Here is a 25,483-nt window from a genome sequence, read left to right as displayed (position 1 = left end):
ATCAGATGACGAGCAAGTCCAATGGCGCAATACATCTTTGAAACTATCTTTAAAGAGAAAGCTAGGAAAGAAGAAAGAGATGCTGACAAAAGCTAATAATTTTTGTTAGCTTCGCATACTTGGAACTAAAACAAAAGTTTTGCAAAAAAACCTAAGCAGCAAGTAAAAGCAATTGATCAAGGAAACCAGCACCAATACTATTTCATCTCTTGAACAATATTTTCTTTAGCCCCTCAAGGTCCTTGTAAATAATTGACACATCTAACACTACAATTATCAGTTACACATTTACTAGGCCAACAGTCACCCAGGCTTAGCTCTCCTAGTGCTTTGGTTTGGTTTAGTTTTTTCCCCCTGGCTGATTTTCTCAGATCTCCAACATAACTCAGAATAGGTTATACAGCAGTTTCAGGTGGGCGTTGCATGGATTTGATTTAGCTCACTCTGGTATTTGCAAATAACGGCACTTAATAACATCTGTAATTCAATTACAAGCAATGAATCTGCTGTCATTCACACAGATCTTCCTTTCCAACTGGTTCTCAGAAAATTTCTGTTCTTTTGCTCCAGTACTTGGTGATACCTAAACCAATAACTAAGTTGGGTTTGCTTTTTTTTTTTTTTTTTTTTTAAGAGCAGGTACTGGCTTCATTCTTTCAGTAGGAGTCCTTAACTTTGGAACCAAGGATGAAATCATCTTCTGAAGAAATTGATAATTTGTCATCAAATTATTCAGGAGTTTAGGGGCCTGATTTTGTTCTTCAAACAAAAAGGACAGTTTTACACAGATAACTGTCGAGAATTGTTCATGCAGTCTGAACAGACAAGAACTAAATTACAAAAGACTCAAATCTGCAAAAAATCACAGCATTCCCAGAAATGTTAAAAATAGTTACTCTAAAATAAAATATTTTTCCCAATACAACTCATTCCTTGATTATAGGTATGTCAATGTTATACCCTGTTCTACTGCAATTTTTCTCTCCTAATCCCCACATAGTCTCAATACTCATGTAACGCCTTGGCTTCTACTGAATTTAAGGCTGCTGTTTTCAGAGAACAGCGTGTGACAAAACACAACTGTGTTTTTAGAGGCTGTCTAAAAGTAAAGAACTGTGTAGAAGTTTCAGACTGATTCATCATAGGAACAGCTACATAACCCCTAGGAGCAGAAAACATAACAGTATTTCCTCATCACCACCACTTTTTTCAGCACCCATAATCAGCTTTCAGTAAAGCTCATTGTACACAAAAGTTAACTGTGGCCAAAGCAACTTTAAAAATGGAATAAATTAAAAAAAAAAATGCAGACTTGGTCTTTATGGCATGTATGAGTCTTCCAACACTGTGCTGACAGACCTCTCCAAGATAGCCTTTTGCCTGCACCAGCTGCTAACAAGAAATCCAGCCACATAAGCAAGCCAATTTCATGGATCATGGCAAAACCAATGTGTATGAGTAGCTCCGTAGATGTCTCACACCCCAATGTTTTATCATTTGCTTCTGCTACCATTCAGCAGGCTTTCAAAATACATATCAGAGAATTATTTTCTCATCTTTTTCCTGCCAGTGTGAATGCTGCAGGGGGGATGCAGACAGCATGCTCCTTGGAAGAAACTGTTGAGTTTTTGAAGCCTCCCTCTATGGCTGTAGCGTTACAGAGCAAGGTTATCTGCAGTTCTCAGAGAAAATAGGTTTGCTCCTTCATCAAAGGATTTTTAACATGAGACAAAGTATTTCGTTCCACTGTCAGAATACTGCTGTTCTGTCTCAAACTTACCTTCAGATTTCTGCCTAATCTTGCACCTTTCCATTGCTACTGATCGCTCCAGACACTCTTATTAGCACTTGTTCATTCAAACCCAAACACTCAGCTGCTTCTCTTTCATATTAATTCCTCACTTCTTTAGCTACTGCTCTGAAATACAGAACCTTTTCTATTTTCTGTGGCTTCCAAGCAGTACTCTTCATACTCTGCTCCTCTCCATCTATCCTATTTCTCCATGCCCTTCTGTACACAATAGCTACACAGTGCCCCACTCACCAACTCCTCCTGAGATTTTATCCACTCACTTTTCTTTACATTTCAGCTGGTATCAATCCACTATATCTTGTTTGCACTGAAAACTTCACTAGTTGAGCTGGTTTGATCACTGAGAATTTTCTAGAATACCCATACTAGTACAAAACCAGTTGCAGTTATAGGGGTATAAATGTGTATTATACAGACACCACCTTCTTTTTTCCCCCCTGCACAGATGTTACAGTTGCAGAGATGTGTAACTGCAGCTGCTCCAGGGATGCTAAAACTTCTTTGGCTTCACCAGTAGCTTCAGGTAGCAAAACTCACATTCAGGTGCGACTTACGTTATCACTGTCACAGTTGATAGTGGGTAAACAGACTGAGTCACAGAACAGGCTGAGCAGGTGGCTGAGTGTATGCTGTATGAATTTGTAAAAGAAGCACGAGGACGCAGCCAAGAGGATGTTGGCAATAGTCTGGGCGCACCCTGCTCCAAGGGCATCGGCATGCTGAGCTCAGGGGTCGACAGGACATACTGTGCTTCATACAGTGTCTCAGTACAGGAAAAAATACCCAGGTCTTAAGAGTAGATCAAGAACTTCAGATACAGTTATCAGAATGAAACAAAGCTCTCATTTTCAATCACATATTTATGATACTTTGATAATTATCAAGTTGTTTGCTGTAGGTACAAAGCATTTCAGTCTCTCCAGAGTACGCTGATAACTGGGCTGGAAAAAACCCCTTGAATATAAAGAGAAGACATTCACATTTAACCTACATATAATTAACATCAGAAACTATTATTTGGATGTTAATATCAAGGTTTTTGTGGTACAGAAGGCTGAGACTCACCTCCTCTGATAAATACCAGCAGCAGGCTACATTCTGAGAACTGGTGAAGGCAACCCCAGACTTCATCACCAACATGAACATCACAAAGAACTGCTTCTCCAGAATGGGCTCCACGTTACAATATTCTAATTGTAACATAAATACATTCAACTTCAAATATTTTAAGTCAAGAGCCTTAGGACTGATAGCTCAAATAGTGCAAAATATTAAAAAAAATCTTGTGGAATCTGTCTTGCATGTGTTCTTTATTCTCTTTGCCAAGTTTTAAGTCTGTTTCCTGTTCAAAACCAGATTTGTTACTCTGCAAGCAATACAAAGTATGAAAATTAACTAATGGCTCCTTTAAAAACTAAATTTGTGGATGTATTAGGGACATTTAGGCTGTAATTTTCATGTCTTATTGCTAGCGGTTTTTCTACTGCTTTGCTTAGACGCTATCACTTTTGCTTTAAAAAGATCAACGCAACAGCTCATTACAAGTCAATTGAAAAACTCTTCTAAAAGGTAAGAAAATGCACAAGTGTTTAAGGTCATGAACAGACCCTCAAATCAAAATATCACCCCATTTAAATACCACTCGACTGGTGGTCTCTTCCAGCATTGCATTTGGGTAACTTAGAGAATTTTCTTTAGCATATGCTTTTAGATATCCAGAATCACAGAAGGGTTGAGGTTGGAGGGGACCTCTGGAGGTCATCTGGTCCAACCCCCCCTGCTCAAGCAGAACCACCCAGACCCAGTTGCCCAGGCCATGTCCAGACAGCTTTTGAGTATTCTCCAAGGATGGAGACTCCACAACCTCCCTGGGCAACCTGTGCCAGTGCTCGGTCACCCTCATAGTCAGGAAGTGTCTCCTAATGTTCAAATGGAGCCTCCAGTGTTTCAGTTTGTGCCCATTGCCTCTGGTCCTGTCACTGGGCACCGCTCAAAAGAGCCTGGCTCTGTCTTCTTCACACCCTCCCTTCAAGCATTTATACACGTTAGTTAAGATCCCCCTCCAGCAACTTCCCTTCTCCAGGCTGAACAGTCCCAGCTCTCTCAGTCTTTCTTCATACAAGAGAAGCTCCAGTCCCTTCATCATCTTTGTGGCCCTTTGCTGGGCTCTCTCCAGTATGTTGGGGTGTCTCTGGTACTGAAGAGCCCAGAAGAGGACACAGTGCTCCAGCTGTGGCCTCACCAGTGCTGAGCAGATGGGAAGGATCACCTCCCTCGACCTACTGGCAATACATTTTTCTAACACAGCCCAAGATTCCATTTGCCTTCTTTGTGGCAAGGGCACATTGCTGGTTCATCTTCAACTTGGTGTCCACCAGGACCCCCCAGGTCCTGGGGTTGTTCCTCCCCAGGTGCAGGACTTTGCACTTCTCCTTGTTGAAGTTCAGGAGGTTCCTGTCAGCCCACTTCTCCAGGCTATGGAGGTCCCTCTGGATGGCAGCACAGCCTTTTGGTATATCAACCATGCTTTGCAGTTTTGTGTCATTAAGAAACTTGCCGAGGGTACACTCTGCCCCATAATGCAGGTCATTACTGAACATGTTGAACAGGACTGGACCCAGCACTGACCGTGCAGTACACTGCTAGCCACTGGCCTCCAACTAGACTTTGCACTGGCTGGGCCCAGAGGGTCCTGGTCAGCAGTCAGCCAGTTTTCGGTCTACCTCACTGTCTGCTCATCCAGCCCACACATCAACAGCTTTTCTATTAGGACCTCATGGGTCAAAAGCCTGTGTCACGATGAGCAGGTAATGATCATGCTGCTTGTAAAATTTTGTCTTAAGAGACATTCCAGCTCAGATTGACTCTGTTGAAAACTTTTGTATTACAATATTGTTTTACACCCACACGCCCCATTTGAAACATACCTGTTTCCAACAAATTTTTAAATACTGATTTGCCGTAGTATTAGAAATAAGGACAAGATTGTACATACAAGTTCTCTGCTGATAAATGATAAAGGTTGCCAGCTGACGTGATGCATGTTCAGATATGAGAATTTCTGAAGTATGAACCACAGAAAAATCTGAAGTCAGTTGCTGAAACCAACACAAATACTGTTTATTTGTGGGATGCCATTTTACATCGACACCAGCAAAAGACCTAAAAATCAACCGGATAAACTCATGTTAGGTGGCGTAACAGTATTTTCGTCAGGTCGTGAGTCACAGGAGTTTAGCACACCTTATGTATGTAATATCCAAATAACTAAGACATAAAGCATTCACAGTTACAGGTTAACTGCTGTTCCTGCAACAGCAGTGTCAGTAGGTACTATTTTGTGGCAACACATCTACACACGCGCACACAGAGGGGAAAAAATTTAAAAAATAAAAACAAACAAAAAAATACCAAGCCAAGTTTTGGTCTCAATTACAGACAACAAACTATTTAGTTGGTGGATGGATTCTATACGCTTTTACAGCAATATGAAAGGACAAAATATAAGGCCTAGAAAGAGGTATTTTAGCAGTTATAATTAAAACCAGGGCACAAGCTAACCTTTAAAGCTGTCTATATGAATTCCGAGCATATTAAACAATTTGTTAGACTTGTGACCAAGGGTCAACAGAAATCTGGGAAAGCCTTAATACAACTGAAGTCCATTTCTTGCCCTCCAAAAAGGTAACTTGGGAACATTAACCAAGTAGCACTGAGCTATAACTAATTTTGATTGTGTGAACATATTTCTGAGGAAATAAAATGCATGTATTTGTGGTAAAATGGGAGAAGCCTTCAGTTCTCTACAAATGTTAGAAAAGGCTACACAAAGGAGACCCAAGTATTTACTGTAGCTTAACTACAACCTTGAACAGGCTCTAACTGAAAACTCAAGTACGTAAAGGATTCCAATAAATTCCATCCTCTTCAGTTTGCTTTCCTTTGAAAAAAGTGAAAAAGCAACAGTAACACAGAATTACATTAAGAATTTTTAAAACTTAAAATTATTTTGCTGTGTAATTAATTTGTGGAATGTTTCTGTTACTACTATCTCTACAGCTATTCTAATAACGAGCTCCAAATGTTTGTCACCTATCAATTTAAGACTCTCCACTGCTGTAGTCTCTGAATGCTGTCTTCCTTTCGCTAACTGGCTTTCCACTTCACATCTCCCAAATACCAAGCATGAATTGCACATAGATCATCAAGTTTCTGCTATAAGGACAGTAATAGTGCACCAGAAAGATTAGTATAAGACCTGTGACACTTCAGCCAGAACAACCTCTTAGTTTCTTGTCCAAGAAGTCAACATATTCTGTATATTACTTTTCAAAAGGAAAAAAACCCAACCCTACATCTACTATATGATGGCATAACAAGCAAAAAAGCAAACACCAAACTTGTACTAACTACAAGGTAAGTTGAGTAGCATAATTAAGCTTCCACAATTATTTAAAACTGAGAGGGAATTTCTCTAAAATACAAGAGCTAGCAATGTTAAGATCCTCTGCTTATCAGCATATATAGCAAAAACAGAAGGATGGATAACACAGGGAAGCTTATCAAGCCATACGGGTCCGTTTTAGTCCATTTGTTCTCTATAAATGTCAGTAAAGCTGTCTACTAGCTGTAATTGAATTTGTGGTTTATTTATGAAGATGCATGTTTATAAACCAGTTGAAGACTACAGAATAATCCTGCTTGCAAGTGAAAAAAAAAATTTGCAGCATCTCATTAATTTCCAAACAAATTCTTCCTTTCCTGATTACTTTTACCCAAAGAATAAATGAAAAGTTTACTTACACAGCACAAGGACTTTCTGAGGTTTCTTTTCCTCTGTTTTCTCTGCTTTTAAATAAATTTGTATTCTGCTAAACATTAGCAAAACTTGGATAAAAAGCACCTGGTTGAGCTGAACAGATTTCTGTTGACCCTGTTACATGAAAGTTATACCTATAACAGTAGTAGATTAAAAGTCTTTGGCTCTTGCTTCCATTATTGGAAGCCAAATTATTTGTGACATACAAAACCTTTTATGCAAACCTTGTATTTGTTACAGTATTCATGCCAATTTGTGCTAAACAGTTTTCCAGAGTCAGTAATTAGCCTAACATTGAAGAACAATTGCAGTATTCCACTTAAAATCTTAGCAACCACGATTTAGCCTAATGTTAAAAGTGATATTGCTTCTAAGTTCATTCTTTTAAGAACTAAACCAGCAGCTCCACTGGTATTTCCTTACGGTTATATTATGGTAATATACACATTAATAAAACGTGTGTGATTTAGTAAGAGGCTTATTGTAAACATTAAATACCACACTCCACTGAATTAATTTCTTGTGCAAACTGGCATCAAACATGGAATTAAGGTTACGTGTATTAGTACATGAAAAAGCAATGACTATGTATGTTTTACCACTATTAACTTTAAAGAGTGCTATTTAGTGTCATGGAAATCTGAACATGACTATTTCACAGGGAAAGGTAGCATTTTCTTCTCAGCATCATGAAATTCTAGGTTTTGTATATGCATACATATTGTATATTTATGTATATACAAATACACACAAACACACACAAATAATTTTTGTCTTTGGCAGCCGAGCTTGACAAAGAAAAACCAACAATAACAAATAGATTTGAACACAAATTGACCACCTGTAGCAACACAACCTCCTGGTCCAGGACAGCAAACTTATGTGGTTTTGCTAAACTAGGCCTAATCCTGAAAGTAGTCAAGTTAATGAGAGTTGTTCCTGACTTCAGTGATGGCAGAATAGGACCTTCAATACAGCTAAAAATTTCACATTCAACGTAAAATGCTTCCCCCCCCTCCCCCTGGATTGCATTGTAGAGAAATATCAAAACTGCCAATACCTTGTAAAATATTTCTACAGAAAAGTAACATTATTCTTCATTCCAAAACATCCACTGGCCCCAGTTAAATGCTCCGTGAATCAATATGGAACATTTTAATAAATCCTTAGGGATCAAAGTTGAATAGCACCGGATACTTCAAGGACCTAATTTATAAAAATCAACACTAACATTACTTAATAAGGAAGGGTAAGGCAAAGACAACATGACAAAAGTACAGAACTTAAACATCATTGCATTCACTCAATTTCCCCAAAATAATCACTAGAACTGTCCTTTACAGATAAAGAAATGAGTGACATAGGCAGTGGTCCCTACTAAAAAGTACTGTCATTTAATGCTGGTGTTTAACATGCCCATTGCCTGCAATGGACATTCTGCTAGGAAATTCTGATCCCCAGCATGAAAGAAAAAGTAATGTTTTGACTATTTGATAGCATATTTTTAATTACTTAGAAACACAAAGTTAGAGACCCTGGGGAAGACTAATGTTACAAACAAAAAAACCCCAAAAACCCCAGATCTGTATTATCTGTGTGCTAGCGGTGAGCAGACTTTATTCCCCAAACCACTAATTTTAGCTAGAACTTTCAATTTCGCTAGATCGCAACATAGACCAAACACTCTTGGTACACCAATAATTAAAAGGAGTATGCCAAAGGCAATTTACAAAAGTCTAAAACCCATTTTTAAAAGGTACTTTAATTTGTTCATTTGTACCTGTAATGACTACTGCAGTTTTAACATTAAAAAGTCAGTACTTTTTTTCTTCAAATGGAAATCATCTGTGGCATGTACAACTATTACAGTGTTTTAATATTTATATGTATATATATATTTTTTTTAAGACACCAATGTTTCATTCCTATTAAGCAATAGGTCAGGTCTGGCGAATTCCGGTGAAGAAAGTCACAGCATGTCTTCTCCCCTCAGAAATTGGCATCTCAAATAGTAACATTAAAATTGACAATAGTTCTTCACATAACTATGTCCAAGCAGTCTGTTCATTTCATTTTCTGAAATGCTACATTTGAGACCAAAAGAAAAACAAAATAACTAAAGTTTCAACAAACATGTAAGTGATGACTAGAAATATGCCACAAAATTATTTTTACAATACATTTCTGCAGAAATAATCCCTAGGTGAAGCTTTTTTTTTATACACATATACAAAATTTAGACAGCAATATACACATAATCACAGTGAAGACGCTGGCAAGTTCACCAATTCGTAGTGTAAATACAAAATGCAAAGCAGCCTTCAAAGAGAACAATGCTACACAGCAAGCATAGCTAGCTTGTTAAATAGCAAACATCAAAAGTTCCCTGCAAAAGGGATGCAGTGCAAGAAAAGCAGCATGCACTTTGATACAAATAGCAGTTTATGGCTAATGGTTGACATAACTGTGGTAACAGTGACTCTTGAGTGGCTGTGCATAGTTAAACTCCTATGTCATCTGTTTTCCTTTATACCATTCCACAAACTCATCCAACAACACTGGCCCTGTAGAGAGATCAAATAACTGTATTTTACAAAATTTTGTAAAAGGACACTGAATGATTAAGCTCAGAGAAATAAATTCTTTTAGAACACCAACATATGGTAGTACTTACAGGCTCCATCTTCATCATAATTACTGAGGTCAAGGTTAATTGTTCTGCTGAATTCAAGCACGTTACACCATTGGTCCTTATTGATAACTTTATATTTTGATTGCTGCTTAAGGCAAGAAACAGAAGTTAATGAAATATATTTTCAACTCCCTCAAATTCAGATTTTCTCACAGAAAATTTAAACTTTATGATAAATTATTATTTTAATCTGTATGCCATCTAAAACTAAACAGGATTAAAGAAACCACTACGCAATCAAACCAGTGTTGAACAACTCATGTTTCTGATTAAGACATCTTTTAGTGAATGAACATACAGCAATAAAATGAAAGTCCAAAAGCAAATCAAAGACATTCTATACTTTGTCCTGCATTAAATAAACCTTAACAGCATAGGAATTTGGGGAAAAGGAAGAAAGGAAAGATAACCAGTTACAAGTGCTGCTTTGGGGGTTAGTATATTCTAAATCAGAACAAAAAAAAATCTTAGCTGTTCATTCTACCTCTTGTTAAAGTATCAGAGAAAACACATCAAAAAAATGTAATTCTGTTTCAAACTTCATACCTCTAGAAACTGGTGAAATACTGGAAAAAGGGACCATGTTTTTCCTAAAAGGAGGCCCAACATACACTTGGCAGTATTGATGTCTAGGCTGCGCTGGTCCTTTTCCTGCATAAAAAGGAAAAGGTCAAAAAGGAAAAAAAAAAAAAAGAGTATGATTTCAGGGTTTTTCACTTCCCCAACTCCCTGTACTACACCTCACCCATACATAAAATAATTTAACAAATCAAAAATAAATAGCAGTATCTAACAGTGTTTTTTACTAAAACACAACTTCCTAGTAAAATTTCCTTCCTTGTGGCTAATCGCTTGCTATACGGAGATGCTGCTTTCTATCGACTTTCTCAAAAAACTGTCACGGTTATTGCGGATGAGGCATACGCTCCTGTTTGTGACTTCAGACCTTTGTAGAAAGCAATAGCCATTAGATCCATACCCATGTTTGCACATATGTCTCTGCATAGCCATATGTCTCTTAAAATAGTATCGCTGCACGTATTTCCTGCGGTATTATTACAACTGCACAAACCGTCAGTAGATAGTTAAGTAGCTATCAAGTAACACTGACTATGCAAGAGTGAGCCAAGGAGGTTCTTTGTTCTGTTGTTCTACTGATTACATGAAATTCAGATTAAATTAATTATCAAATGAGCAGAGGGAACATAATATACTAGCACATGGAGACCCCCGCTCAGAACTGTCCCAGTTTTCGTTCACTGTAGCAGTTTTATATATATAGGCTTAGGGGATGATTTTGTTTTTGCTAAGAAAAAGAAGCGTCATCTGTACCTAGCGGATTCATTATACCTAATCAGTGGGAAAGTTAATACATTTGATATCATAACTACTGCACATCTCAAAAGTAACACGTGTACATGTAAGATTCCATTTTGTTATTTTCAGTAGTTTATCCAACTACAGTTGTTGTCTTGAAATTAAACAAATTTTGGTGAGAGATGGGATGTAAAACCCCACCCTTTTATGTCTTAGTTATAGCATTAAGCTACAAATTCAGAAATTAATGAAATCACAAAAAAACCATTCTATATTGGCTACTGTAGACCTTGATGTCTCTATATGTACTCATGACTGCAGACTGCAAAGTCTAAATTAAGAAAAGTCAGGGATATAGGATACAGGGAGTGCCTAATAGAACAGTGCGAGACAGCCACCCAAGACAAAGGGGACTGAACCCTATGCCGCACCTGTAAAAGTGCAGTTCTATGTATTACAGAATACACATCTTTATTAAAAAAACAAGCTCAAAACATAACTGATTTGTCTTCTGTCATGTAGGAAGGATGCGGTAGAGAGAGATCCCAGTTCTCAGCCAACAACTGAATGCTTTAGCCACAAGGTTATCCTCTCTTCTTGAAACCCATTTCATACAAAATACACCTCAATTTGAAAATTGTGCAGACAGAATTTAATGTAGATTTGTTTTGGAAGGAAAGTGGGGAGGCCAGCAACTCTGAAAACATCAACAGCTGTCTTACATTCTGGTCACCAAATATGAGAGGGACTTCACTCAATCTGTTCTAGAGGCAAAAAGCAAATTCCAGGACGAACAATGCTTTTCAATTAACGAGAATACATTTTATTTTCCTTTTGTTCATACTCTGAATTCCTCCCACACACTCAAGTGTTAATGAAATCAGGCTCTGTTGCCTTTACTTTGGCCATGCTGTTTTTACATGCCTTACATCGTTAAGTTTCTACATTCTCCCCTCTCTGACTACTGTTCAGAACAAATTGTTCAGATTAGCCCTTTAAACCCACCTCCAACTGCCTAATGGCACATCTGCCATGACAGATGCTCCAATTTCATTCTTAACATACGTTCCAGATACTTACATTCTTTCTTGGATACAGTGGAAAGAATATATTGACGAACTCTGATAAATTTCAGTATTTGCTTTACGTTGATGATAAGACAGTCTTTCTGAGATCCCCCCCCCCCGCAATGTTTCAGATAAAAGACCTATTTAAGACATGAAATACATGCATCTGTATGTTCTCAAACTTGGCAATGACAATGGCAAACAGGCAGCAAGGCATGTATTTGTGCTTAATACCAACATATGGTGTTTTAAATTATTTTCCTCAAATCCATGCTGACTTAAATCGTGCATGCTGCGTAAAGCCTTGATGATACCTATTTTTATTGACAAACTGACTCTAAATACCAAATCACAACAGACGCTTTCAAAAATCCTCTCTTAAATCTTAAGAAGTTCAGACAAGTGGTTTTTTTGCTATGGAGCACTTCCTCAAAATGATTACCCTTAGGATGGAAATTACACAATCTTCTGAATCAAAACCCAAAACTGCTCCCATCAGCTTTTTTCTATCAATCACTTCAATTATTCTGATAAAAATTATGTACAGATTCATCTGCTGTGTCTAGATAAACATAACAGCCTTTGTCAGCATTCATTTCTATTCTTACTGGATGCCATTCTCCTACAGACTTCCCCTGGCTCCACAGTATTAAAAGTTCAATAATTCTATTAATCTAATATTGTTCGGACAATTCCCCTGTTGATATGCCTTTGACTTCCAGTTTTACAATCTGGAGGTTTTTGCCACAAATGATGTCACAGCATCTGTTTAAATGTTTAAATTCTGCAATTTGGTACCTCTTGAAAAAAACTCCACCCACTATCCTCCTCTTAATTTTCTTTACTTACTTTTGACAGGCCATCAGCTAGTGCAGATTTGCTACTAGTAAAACATTTTTTAATATATTCCAAATATTTCATCAGTATCTTGAACTTCTTTTGCAACACTAGTTATTTCTAGCCTTTGCATTTTACATTGAGCAAAACTGGCAGAATAAATCTTCACATGGCAAAGGAGGAACAAAGATGTTGATATGGCTATTTTTCCTCTCATAGTACCACGCATTCTGTCATATTCAGCTGTAGGTTTCCGTGGTGAAAAGTGAACTACCCTGAATCTCTGCATGCTAATGTGCAGAAAGCACTGATGTACCACAAATCTGACTTACTTCTGACAGACTTAACTATCAAAATTGCTATCAGTTCAATTTCTTATTATTCTTCTCATGTTACTTTTTTTGCTGCAAATTTTCTTTTTTTGGTTCTCCTGCACTGAAACCAGAGGTTCAGTTGTGCCTGTGATAATTTTCATGTTAAATCTTCTGTACATTCCATCACATTAGCAAGATGGATATCCAAATTCCATGTAAAAAATGTAATTCAGAAAATTAAAGTTCTTTTATTGCTCCCTTTAAGTAGGAATAGTCTTATGCATATTATGGGTTCCAATACCAGGTACAATTTCATCAATACCTATTTTACGGTAGGAAGACTGATATCAGGATATTGTTTAATAAATACTGAGAACATCATTAATGACCTTCCCAACAGTCTTCTGAACCAGTATTTACATTATATCACATCTTGTTTTTATCATTATGTTAGTTATGTTTACGACCTGCAGAAATGCCTGAAGTGCCTTCCTGTTTTAAATATGTTTATGCTCACAAAATTCAAACAGGGTACTTATAAAGCCAGTGGAAGTAAGTGGCAAAGCTCCAATATGCAACAGAATGGGGACTAAATTATTTCCTTGAAGTCACACAATAGCTTGAAGCAGAGAGGTGACAAAACATGTCAAAACACTAAACCACTGAACATCGAGCATTGTATACACTTTTCCAGTTCTGGCATTTTGCATATACTTTTTTAGAACTTGAACAGTTCCATTTGTGAGAAGCAATCTTGAGTGGTATCTTACGAGAAACATACTTAGAAGTGTACAGTCTTTCAATTATTACTTATGAAAGTAAAGTTTTAATTTCAGATGCTGGTCTTCCACAGTACTTACCCGTGCAAAGTCAAATGCATATCTATAAATAAGTTTAAAATTTGTAGGCTCATTTAATAAAGATCTCAAGTAATCCAGAGAATTTCTCAATTTTTCTGTAGTATCACATCTACAAGAAGAGCACAAAATGAATTTAGAGTCTGCATTCTTATACAGATGTCTGATGTTTTAGAAAAGAATCTCTAACGTATCCCCATCACTCTCTTCAAAATACATCACTCTGCACAAAGGCATGTTTATGAGTTTGTCTGCATAAGATGCCTTGATTAAATCCACAGTGTGAAACGGATTTAGATAGCCAAGTTTTACACTGGTACTCTGACAAAAATTTGTTTGGCTTTGTAGAAAGTGCACTCTCCAACAGATTAAACTAAAGAGCTTGTCTCCACATGGCAACCAACCAGGAAACCACAGCAGTGAAACAATACTTCTACAGTTTTGCTGAAACTATAGAACTCCCTACACAGTTTTAGTGATTCTGTTCTGCAAGGTAAGTCAAAAGACAGTTCTTTCTACAATTCTCTGTAAAACACGTGATTATTCAACTACATTTATGTTAGTTATGCCATGAAGATAAGCTCTCAACTGGAGAAAGCAACTCTGAGAACATGACAATACAGAGTCACAGCAAGGGTTTGTATTATTTAGCATTTCAAACCACATGTGCTCTAACAACATACCAATATCTAACAGACAGTGACAGAGACAGATGTCCTTGGGGACAGAACATTTCTGTTTTCTTGAGACTGCAGACATTTTAACCCAACTGTATTTAAACATGCAGCTGTGAGGTTTCAAGTCATCTCTAAGTGACCATATCACCATAAATAGGATCAAAAAAGTATGGCTTCTACTCCACAGTACATCTCTCTGCTTTAGGTGTTACGAGTCAAAACATCAATGTGTGTTTTTCTAAAAAACTGGGTTTATTGTAACTGTCACTTACTGTAGTGATGTCATTCCTTTTAACCATTCTTGTAATGTAAAGTAGCCCATGTTTTGTGCATCCAACTTCCATGCTAGTACAAGCATAACTACCTGTTTTAAAGAGGGAAAAAAAAAAAAAGAGACTGAAAAGAATTAAAACAGATCCACACATTTTTCAAATAACTACTGTTTAGTAGGCTACAAATGCTTTACTCATATAAATGCTATACTATTTTCAACATTAAAAAACCTGAAAGCCAAAGAGAAGATAACAATGCAAAGATACAGTGTGAACATCCACCCAAGTTACCAGTAGCCACCATACTTCAAGGGAGCATGCACAGTCGTCTAGTGAGCAGTGCTATGACGAAGATGAGTTGGTGCAAAAGCTACAGAAAACGTTTCCCAAAACAAATACAAGTACCAATCTGACAACAAGTTACATTTGACATTGTTAAACTCTCATTTAGATGAACATCAGTTGCAATCCATGAGCTCTGTGAAAACCAATTTTTCTAAAGCTAACCATGATCCCACCTGAATCCAGCTACTCCAGCATACCATCAGCCTACCTAATTTTGCAGATCTGAACATGCAGTGTAATCCAAACAGATGTTAAGTAAAGCTAGGTCAACTAACATTAAAATACATCAAAACAGAGGCCGATACATAAATACTTCCATTTTGCCCAAAAGGAAACACAGTCCTTTCCATATCACACACAGAAGACTGAAGCAATAAAGGATTTAGATAGATACCATAAGATTACTATCTTATACAGGAACTTAAGAAATCACTTTTGATATATACATGCAAAAAACTTGCAGGACAACTGACCCTGCAGACTAGAAAAAAAAAATAATCAAGTCATTTAAATTTGCAACTCGGCCATTAACTAGCTAATGTTAGTGCAGCTCTGCATGGTTTTTAATGCAAAAATTAGAATACCTACTTGTATTACCCAAATGTCTGCATCAATCTCAAGGGGTTAGTATAGTAATAAATTCCAAAATTAGCAAATAATAAGTAAATCTTTCAAAACCACAATTCTTATTTTACTTAGTCAGAGACGATGCTTTAGGAATCCTGCAAAAGATGGGACTTGCATATACATTTAAAGAGCATGAAGGAGGCCCTGGGAAAAAGCCTGTAAAAGACACAACTATTCCTTTTTAAATTTTATTTAATTATATATATATACATCTAAAATACCTATATCTAATCATATATAATCCTTACTTGTGTTTTGAAATGGCATAATGGGAGCACTAATATTGCTCACAATATTTGGAATCCCTTTCTCTCCTAGAAAACCCAAAGAAAACATTACTTTGTAGTTGCTATATTAAATCTCCAGGGTTGTTGCATTGTTTCAGAGGAGACAACCATCAACCTTTTTTTTTTTTTTTTTAATTTTTTTGGCAGGGTGGGATAGTGAAAGAGAAGGGGTGGCAGCAAAGACAAACTGAGTTTTTACAAGTTAACAGTTTGGAAGTTAAAATAAAGGCAAGCTCTTTCCGAATGTGTATGTAAATCTCCTTAGTTTATATTTCTTTAATTTTTTTAAAAATTCTCAAGAATTTCTTAACTCTTGATGGAAAAGTAAGAGGTATGAGACTGGTTCATGTACATCATAACAGATTAGGCATCTTTTCAATGGACCTTGAACTTACATTTTCTGGTTCAACTCCAATGTCTTCACAAAATTTCTCCATACCTTCTGGCCCTACAATGTCATCAGTGCCTGCAAACAAAATGCATTTTACTTATCTCTGAAAATTAAAACAGTCTGACCTTTACAGCACAAGAGAAACGCAATCATGCAGTACAACCTGAATTTCCATACAGGGGGTTTTTTGTTTGTTTTGACATGCAATAAATATTTCCACATATACTATCAGACTTGGATACACTTAAATCTTTTATCTCACCTTTGGAAACAGAGACAGAAAAACTGTAAAACAACTTTTCACTCCTGACAGCATCTTTTATTCTACCCATTTACTGAGAGAATCTTGGAAGAGTAAATTAGTAAGATCTTTAAGAATGCACTTAAGTCTAGCAGAACACCCATGTAAATATCACTATGGTTAAATGAGTTGACAATGGTTAGTGAAACTCATATCTTGGCTTGAATCTCTACTGTTATCCTAAGATCACATCACATAAAAGCACGATGCATAGCTCTACAAAATACAAGACATTATCATTCCCAGAATCTCATTCCTTATTGTGTCATATACTATCTTTATATAATGCCATTTGCAAAAAAGAGCCTAGAATAAAAATCTCATATTCCTGTTTATTCATATTGCTGTACCACAGCCACACATTATTTGAATTTTAGTAACTGCAGGGGGAAGGAAGAAACTAATTACAGTTATTTTTTTGCTGACTTAAAAGGAAAAAAAGATTCAAAAGACAGATGCTATTAGAAACAACTACTATCAAAAAATGCTGTTAAATCAAGATATTTGTAACTTTTACAATACTCTATTGAAAAAAGTTATATAGGCATTAAGAATTGTACTGTGCAATTCTATTTTTGTTTAAATAAAGTATTTGGACTTGTTAGAATTATTTTACTCATGTTTAAAAGAGCTCATTTGAGAAAAAAATCTAATTAGAGGCTGAAATGCCTACTTTCATCCAATATAAAGATCACCTCTGCAAGAAAAATAGGTTTTACAAAGGGAAGATCATTCTATGTTTTATTATTAGGTGACCTAGTATTCTAGAAATAACAAGGTTTAATTATATCTTTTGCCATCTTCTCATGACATCTCACAGTTCTCTGAGTGTACACAACAGTCTTTAAAAAGACGCATTCTGTAAAGACACACTAGGGAAAAAAACCCCACAAATGCAGTGTCAACTGTCTGCCTATATAAAGAAGACTTATGAAGCAAGAACACATGAGATTATTCTTTGAAAATTAATTTTTTAGAATGTTACTCAATACTGTAAACAGAATCATACTCTCTGCTTTTGTCTGGTTTATCTTGGTGTACGCATCCAATGGAAACCCAAAACTTCTTTCATATACAGCCTTCCTTTCACCCCTTCTTGCCATGAAAGTCTTGGCAAAAATGAGTTATCCCTGTTGCTAGAGTGAAAAAAATAAATCAAGCTGCTCAGAAACGCAGAGAATCTAACAGGTTAGATTTGGTTTGAATTTGTCTGAATCTCCTCTCGCAGATTGCTGCAGACAAGTGAGGTCTCAAAGTATTTGTGTTGGGTTTTGTGTGGCAAGGTTTTGGTAGCGGGGGGGCTACAGGGGTGGCTTCTGTGAGAAGTTGCTAGAAGCTTCCCCTGTGTCTGATAGAGCCAATGCCAGCCGGCTCCAAGATGGATCCGCCAGGGCCAAGCCAATCAGCACCTCTGTGATAACATATTTAAGAAGGAAAACAAAAGAGTTAAAAAAAGCTTTTGCAACCGGAGAGAGGAGCGAGAAGATGTGAGAAACTCTGCAGACACCAAGGTCAGTGAGGAAGGAGGGGGAGGAGGCGCTCCAGACACCAGAGCAGAGATCCCCCTGCAGCCCGTGGTGAAGGCCATGGTGAAGCAGGCTGTCCCCTGCAGCCCATGGAGGAAGGATGAGGGGGTGTAGAGATTCCACCTGCAGCCCGTGGAGGACAAAACCAATGTCATAACCTCCCCTACCTTTTTTTTTTTTAATTAAAGACACACTTCTCCTGAAGCATAATCCTGTACTATTCAGCACTACCATGACAGATGACAGAACTTCTAAAGCCAGAGAGGTAACAACATTTTGGACGGAAGTACAGCTTTAACTATACTTTTACTTTTGAATAGTAAAGTATACATGTTCCAAAATATTTTAAGTTACATACCCTCTCTATTCTTTTTATATAATAGAGACAAAGACAAAATTGCCCTTTGAACTCTTCAACTTCACGCTATACAGAACGTAAGAAAAGCTTCTTTAAGACTTTTACAAAAAAGCCTCTATGTTCAGTCTTGGAAAAGCTCAGTCAATGCAATTTTTATATTGCGTTGTAGATTAAATTGTTATTAGGAGGAAATTTGCATTTCACCCTTACCTGCGTATTCATAGAACCATTCTAAGCATCTCTTACTTGAAAAGACTTCTTCCTCTGCTTTTATTCTAGTTGAATCATATTTTCTATACATACTTAAAAAAAGAAAGAGAAACAAGTAGTTAATTCTCAATTTATAAAAGTAATCTTTTAGTCAACAGCCACTGTAAGCAGCAACATTTGTCCTTTCATGAACCAGTTTATCCAACATTCTGTCCTCACATCCAGACATTTGGGGCACTGCTTAACAGAGTAAGAAACACCGAACCTAAATACTGTGTTTGCTCAGTCTGTCACACTCCAACTGATTCATAATCGTTACCTATATACATAAACGTTCCTTATGACAAATATAGACTAGTTCAAATTCAACCCCAAACTGCTTTGTGTAAGTTCAAGTAAGACTTGTGCACACCGTTAGTTACCACAATCAACTGATGGGCTGCAACTTGGCTGTGGGTCTACACCCAGAGTAATTCCATGTCACAGTCAACACATCCTACCTGTAGGCACACGCACACTTCGTGCACTTTGAATTATTAACTAAGGAGAACTGCACATACTATTGTTGCCTCCTCAAAAAAATCCTATAAAAGGCATAAAGGCCAAAACAGACATGATGCACATTTACATTATTCTAAAGCTAGTAAGTTGGTAACACAAAAGAACCACAGAGAACAAGTTACATGTGCTCACTGACAATAACTCAAGGAACCTATTCATCACGGCATAAACAGTTATCTGAAAAGATAGTTCCATAGCACTCCCTCTCCCAGAGATGACCGGCAAGGTAATGCTCTCCTTCACCTAGAAGCATAAGGAATTTTAACTACATTCAGAAAACAACACTGAAGTACCAGTCTCCTGAATTTAGCATCTGAATCACCTAAACCATGGAAGACATAGCAAAAGTTGATGAGTTACTCCACCCTGTTTAGACTTTTCTGAAACAGAGACAATATCACTTGTGCCTGTTAGAGGGAAGAGACTCAGCAGCTCAAGTAGTTGCTTCTGCATATGCACTCTCTGATCCATTTCCATCACTCTGCAGTAGCTTGGGCTCATAAAGGCTGAAAAGAGTGGAGCAACAAATGGCTTAGTCTCGAGGAGGTAGCCAAGAACAGCTCTGTATGTGTTCCAAGCATCCAGTCCTTCCTCTTACAGTGTCAAACCCTGCTGGGGAAGGACAACAAAATTGATAATTGCTTCAAGGAGAATTCTGAAACAACCTGATGAAATTAATTTGGAGTTGATTTCATCACCATTTTGTCCTTCTAGAAAGACACGTAAAAGATGTCTATGCTTATGAGCTTAGAGTACACTGATTCTACTATCCTCCACCTAACTTACTGCCATAGTTCCTTTGAAGCAACTAACCATTAGGAAAATACTACTAGTCAGAACAAAATGATAAATTGCTAATTGGAAGACAAATACAAATGAGGGTCTTAAGAAATTTCAAGATGGAAAGAAAAATTAACACTGTACTGAAACACACTGAACTGCAACAAACTGAAACACTGCAGAAAAATGCCAGCCATACACACCTCAGAAACACATATATTCATATACCCACAATTTGTAGGGTTTGGTTTTTTTTTTTTCATTTTCATTTTGAAAACATTTTTTTCTATTTGAATTACCTACTTTCTATAAGCTTTACTGCAATTGCAAAGGAACAGGCTGACAGCACTGCCCAGGAAGTAAACAACTAAGCCAGAAAGTATAAGTCAGTTGAAACAATTTTATCTTTGTTTTAAAAACAGGTCTGATAACTTAACATTCTCATATTTGCAAAATGAACTGTGATTACAAAAGACCTATCCGATATTTTTTAGGCTGTTCTGAATTCAAAGGAATAAAAAAAATGTCTTGAGACAAAGAAAGGAGGCATTCTGCCACTTTGGCAGAAGCCTAATTATTCAGTATCCCCTTTCTTGTAGCAAACAAACGTGACAAACACCAACTGGAATACCAAGTTAAAAATTGATTGTAGCAGGAGCTAGTCAACATCTTTATTCTATTCTATTTATTCAAGAAGCCTGAAAGAGCACTGCTGGGACCTAAGACACGCAAAGCTAAATGTGGTTCCCAAAGACAGACATTCCTCTCAAGACTCAATGTTTTTTCTTATGAAGGGATGATAACCAAGTGCCTCACCCTGCTTGTTCACATAACTCATCAACACATTAGCTGTCAGTATGTGAACAGTGGATTTGGGAAGGAACCCTCAAGAAACAAATTTATTCACAGAGCTCCAGGTCATGCAGCTATTTCAGAAAAAGAATTCCTGCATCTGCAAGTGGCAGAGCTCAATACTGTAGCCTGAACCAAGACATCAACGACAGCAGCATGTGTAAGAGGAATGGTGAACAAGAACAGAAGAAAAAAAAAAAAGCCCTTTTCATACATTCACTGCCTCTACACATAGTAAGTTTTTATAGGACTAATATGGGACTGAAAGTCATTTGCTCTGCTTAAGGCTAAGGTCATTGTTTAGAAACTGTAGGAAACAACAATATTCATTAGTAAGTCCATGTGCCCAACATACGGCCAAATAACTCCAAGCAAAATGCTCTGGCATCAAACCTATCATTGTTCAAAAAGCTCAATATCTGACCACTGGAGATTGATTTTTGAGAAACCAGAACTGATTACAGATCTTCCAACCTGTGCCAGTAAGAGAAATTACTTCATAAATTCAGAAAATAAAATCAGAAAGGATATAATCTTGAGCTATCCTAGTCTCTCCTACAAGCTAATTAGCCAGACCTTCATGAAAAGTGCAGGTGACACCATATCACATTTGTAATGAAAACAGACTATGCATGCCCAGAACTATAAAAACATGCAATAAAAATGACTGGATGAATCCCAGATGCCTTTCTCTCAACCTAGAGGAACTAATAGCAGATCACATACTCTGTAAGACAAGGACCACTTGAAAAGGAATGACAGAAACAAGTAGCACCAATGCAGTCGTGGTACTAGTGATCTCTCATGCATAAAGATGAAGCCTGTACTCTCCCTGCTTAATCGAAACACTAGATGAGTTTCTCCCCCCAGTCTAGCCAAACCAGCTAGTTCTATTAGCAAGAGACTCCTAATCCCTCAAGTGCTTGGTGAGGCGAGATGAGCTGGGTGATACAAGCAAGACGACAAGTATCTGAGATTACAGCCTACGACAACTCAGTTCAATTATCACAGCAAACCCAACCTGGCAGCACAGGGTAAAGGTGATTCCAAAGACTGTGTTTTCTGAACTACCCTGAATACAGACTGGATTGTCTCAAGTATCATATGTGCAGAGAAGAAAAATACAAACTGCCAGCGAAGTCTGGCAACCATTTTGTATCTTTGAATATTCCTCCTATCTTTGGAAATTCTCTGTACATACTGCAAGATGGTGTGCTTTGTCTTCATGCTAAGGACAATGTCTCTGGCTACGTAGACAAATACAAACTGCCAGAGTGCACAGGGTAGATATCTGGAATACTTTGGAGGCACCGAACATCTACTGAACAGATACGAGTCTCAAACACAAGGTCCTCCATGGCTCACGGCTTCCTCAAGATGACCAGTACCTTCAAATAGATGCACAACCATTATGCTGACCGTGTTACAGTTTTGTAATTAGCTTATGCATTGATGGTCCGTAAGAGAAACCTGCAGTCATACACCAGAAGTGAAAGAACATCCTGCTCAGAGTCTGGAGGAGAAAAAAAAAAAAACTGGTGGTGGTGGTGAAACCAGTAAAAACCCCACAGACACTTTCCATAAAGGAAGGGCCGATGAGTATACCTGGTACTTTTGGTACCAGAATTTGGTACCACTGGCACAGGATTGCTAAAGAGTGTTTTCTCCATCATCAGAGCTAGAAAGGTGCGTGCAGAACTTTTCACAGAGGGTTTGCTATACGCATCACTACTGGACAACGGCAAACTCCAAACCTTTGCATTTAGAATTAACCTTTCTATTTCTGAACCCTGACATGCTGCCCATCAGGAACAGCAAGGAAGTAAAAAATTACCTATGGACAAAGACTATATATTTGTCTCTCAGATGAGACACACATGCAGGTACAATGACTCAGAAAAATCTTCACTTGAAAAAATAAGTTTTTCTTAGTTTAGCATGACACTGTCAGTGTCATGACAGTGACGGTAAACTTCAAAAAATGCTTCTTTATATTATAACTAATATCCCCTTAAGGAGCATTTACCTTTTTTTATTATCTCTTTCTAACAGCCCCTTTACCAACTAGAGAGAAGAACAAATGTGAGACAAGGCAGGGGAAAAGCAACATGAGATAACCTGCCTAAATTTTATAAGTCGTATCAACTACTTAACTGCATTTAAATGAAGGTATTTTCTCATATATGCTTGCATATCCATCATGACCTAATAGCTGACTCATAACATCAATTTTTAAACTTATCTTTGAAACACTCTTATGAGCTAGGGAATTGTAATATCCCTACAATAAAGATAAGACAACACAGTTTGTAATTGGAAGTGCTATAGGTAGATGTAAACAAACTAATTAAAAAAACTGTCTAGGCCTTTCATGTTTCTTTAAACACATGATCACCCATATCTTTCACAGATTATTTTCCTCCATTCATAACTGATTTGGTGGGAAAGCAAAAGCATGAAAATTCCATCCAGCTATTATGGGGTGACTAAGCAAGTCATTCTAAGAGTACATGATCACTGCCAGCAAAAAGAACAAAGTGACAGTAATTCTCTTCAATCAACTGCAGTCTTCAAAGCTGGGTATCCACTCCTGCTCTGAGCATGCTTCAACTACACTGAAATTTGTGAGAGCTCCACCGACCACAGCAGCAACTCTGGGCTCTATGGCTCCACAATATTCAAACTGAGATCAGTGAAAGCATGGAGCTTAGGTCACACAAAACATTCTCTTGATTGCAGAAGCTGGTAGCAGCTCATTCAAGAAAAAAAAAAAGTATGGTTGATTATGGTAAGTGAAAAGTTAACCCCTCATGAAGATTTGCAGCCTGCTCATTTCAGATGGTCAGTGTTTACTGAATGAGTACATTAAGAAATATACCAACAGCAACTTTGTTTCTATGCAGCCAGAACTTACTCAAAACCCCTACCTCATTTTGTATGAGCTTCCAACTGAGTAACTAACAGCTTTCAGATTATTTATATTTTGAAAGATGCAAACTTTTGATTGAAGATGCCTCGTACTACTTCCATTAATTATAATTAATTAATTTAAAATTTTCACTGAGAATTCTCATCAGTGCAGCACAATCAAAGTATTTTTATAAAGCCTTACCTATTCATTCACAATAATGATTTTAGCAATAGTTTCATAAATAATGTAGCGGAAATAAGGGGAGGGGAAGAGACATGTTTTACGATTTGCAAGGTATGACAAAGACTGTCTAAAGCAACCCTAAGGACAAATTGACTTGACTGGTAAGTTTTATGAATCAGTATGTCTTATCTCTCCCTATTTAAAGAATTGCAATCATCTCTAAACTTTTAAATTAATGTTTTGACCTTCATCAGGCGTACTTAAGGAGCAGTATGTATAACAGCATACATGCTGAGTCACATGTCCTGTTTAAATTTCTTGAGAACTATTAAGTCAAGCTCACTGAAAAGGCGTAGAAACAGGGAAAATTATGTGCGTACTTAATCTCTACTTCAAGGAATAAGGTCTAGGCACCTATGACAGTTGCTAACACAGGCTGTCTGCATGGAGCAGGACCAAACCAGTTACTAAACAACAAGGGAACCAAAAAAACTCTCAACACGGAAGGATTTGAAAACTTCCAAGGTTAGTATACTCCTATTTTATTTTCCCATGATAACAACAGCATGTTGACTGTGTTTTCAAAACTTAAGTTTTGCTACTATAGAGTATGGAGCTTATTACTCAATAAAGAAAATCTATTTTTCATGTTAATAGGCCCTTATGTGGTCCATACACACATCCAGGATCAATTAGACTCTAGATCTAATTGCTTGAAAACATAACTTCCAGGGAAGCAGATAAATATTCCTAGTTTTCATCCTTCTAAGGTTCCAAATATCCATTACTGTAAGATTTTTGCCCTTGGCATGATTCTGGAATAGGGAGTAGAATTATTTTTTAAATTATACTATCAGAAAGAAGAGAAGGTATGATGTTATACAGCTCATTTTTCCCTAAGGAAAAAGCCACTATTTGGCTAGAGACTGTGTAACAGATACACAGCATTAGATAATTATACAGTGAGGACTATATTCTTACTCAGCAAGTATCTTTACATGAAACTGGCTCTACCCTTCCTAAGACACTTAACACAGAGATGGAAGAGCAATGTACAGAAAATGTATTTTTAACTCCAATTTGAGAATACCCTATACTGTGAGAGTTGTAAGCACAATAAAGTCAAGACTGTGATACTGAGAGGAAAACAGAAATGTTCTGGTGTGTGCTAAACTGTTTACTTCCAATAGCTATTCTTTAAGACAAGATAAATCTTACTGTGATCCAGAAATGAATACAGCGAGTTCTTTTCATTATACATCATCTGGTATAAAAATTGCCTCCCACTGAAACACTACATTCATGGTTCAAGGTGACATTATGAACATTAATTAACAGAATTCAAGCTTTTATTATATAAGGGTGGGATGCTAAAAAACGTGTTTGAAATCTTTGTTTTCCATAATCAGTCTATGCATGAGATCAGCATTTCCAAATAACTTCACTAGCAACTAGATTTGTTCCTATAAATGTTTTTATTCAATAG

The 25,483-nt window shown here is 37.1% G+C and overlaps 1 protein-coding gene across 14 annotated transcripts in view; it reads right to left on the bottom strand.

Annotated features, from left to right (window-relative positions):
- The window catches only part of DCUN1D4 (defective in cullin neddylation 1 domain containing 4), a 48,467-nt gene that overhangs the window by 1,720 nt on the left and 21,264 nt on the right, over positions 1-25,483 (bottom strand). For 13 of the 14 annotated variants that reach the window (XM_054823110.1, XM_054823112.1, XM_054823114.1 and 10 more), the window contains 7 exons: positions 18,711-18,802; positions 16,320-16,390; positions 14,666-14,757; positions 13,720-13,828; positions 9,871-9,975; positions 9,307-9,409; positions 4,909-9,196 (listed from right to left, as the gene is read on the bottom strand). In XM_054823110.1, coding sequence (XP_054679085.1) covers positions 9,141-9,196; positions 9,307-9,409; positions 9,871-9,975; positions 13,720-13,828; positions 14,666-14,757; positions 16,320-16,390; positions 18,711-18,802 — 628 coding nt within the window. In that variant the 3' untranslated portion in view covers positions 4,909-9,140. Of the gene's footprint in view, positions 1-4,908; positions 9,197-9,306; positions 9,410-9,870; positions 9,976-13,719; positions 13,829-14,665; positions 14,758-16,319; positions 16,391-18,710; positions 18,803-25,483 lie in introns of those variants that run through there. The other variant, XR_008576769.1, reaches the window with a different exon arrangement.

Source organism: Grus americana, chromosome 4 (genome assembly GCF_028858705.1).
Source record: "Grus americana isolate bGruAme1 chromosome 4, bGruAme1.mat, whole genome shotgun sequence".
In the NCBI taxonomy this organism is placed as follows: Eukaryota; Metazoa; Chordata; class Aves; order Gruiformes; family Gruidae; genus Grus; species Grus americana.
The sequence above is the reverse complement of the archived record's forward strand: the minus strand, read 5'-3'. Positions and strand labels throughout refer to the sequence as shown.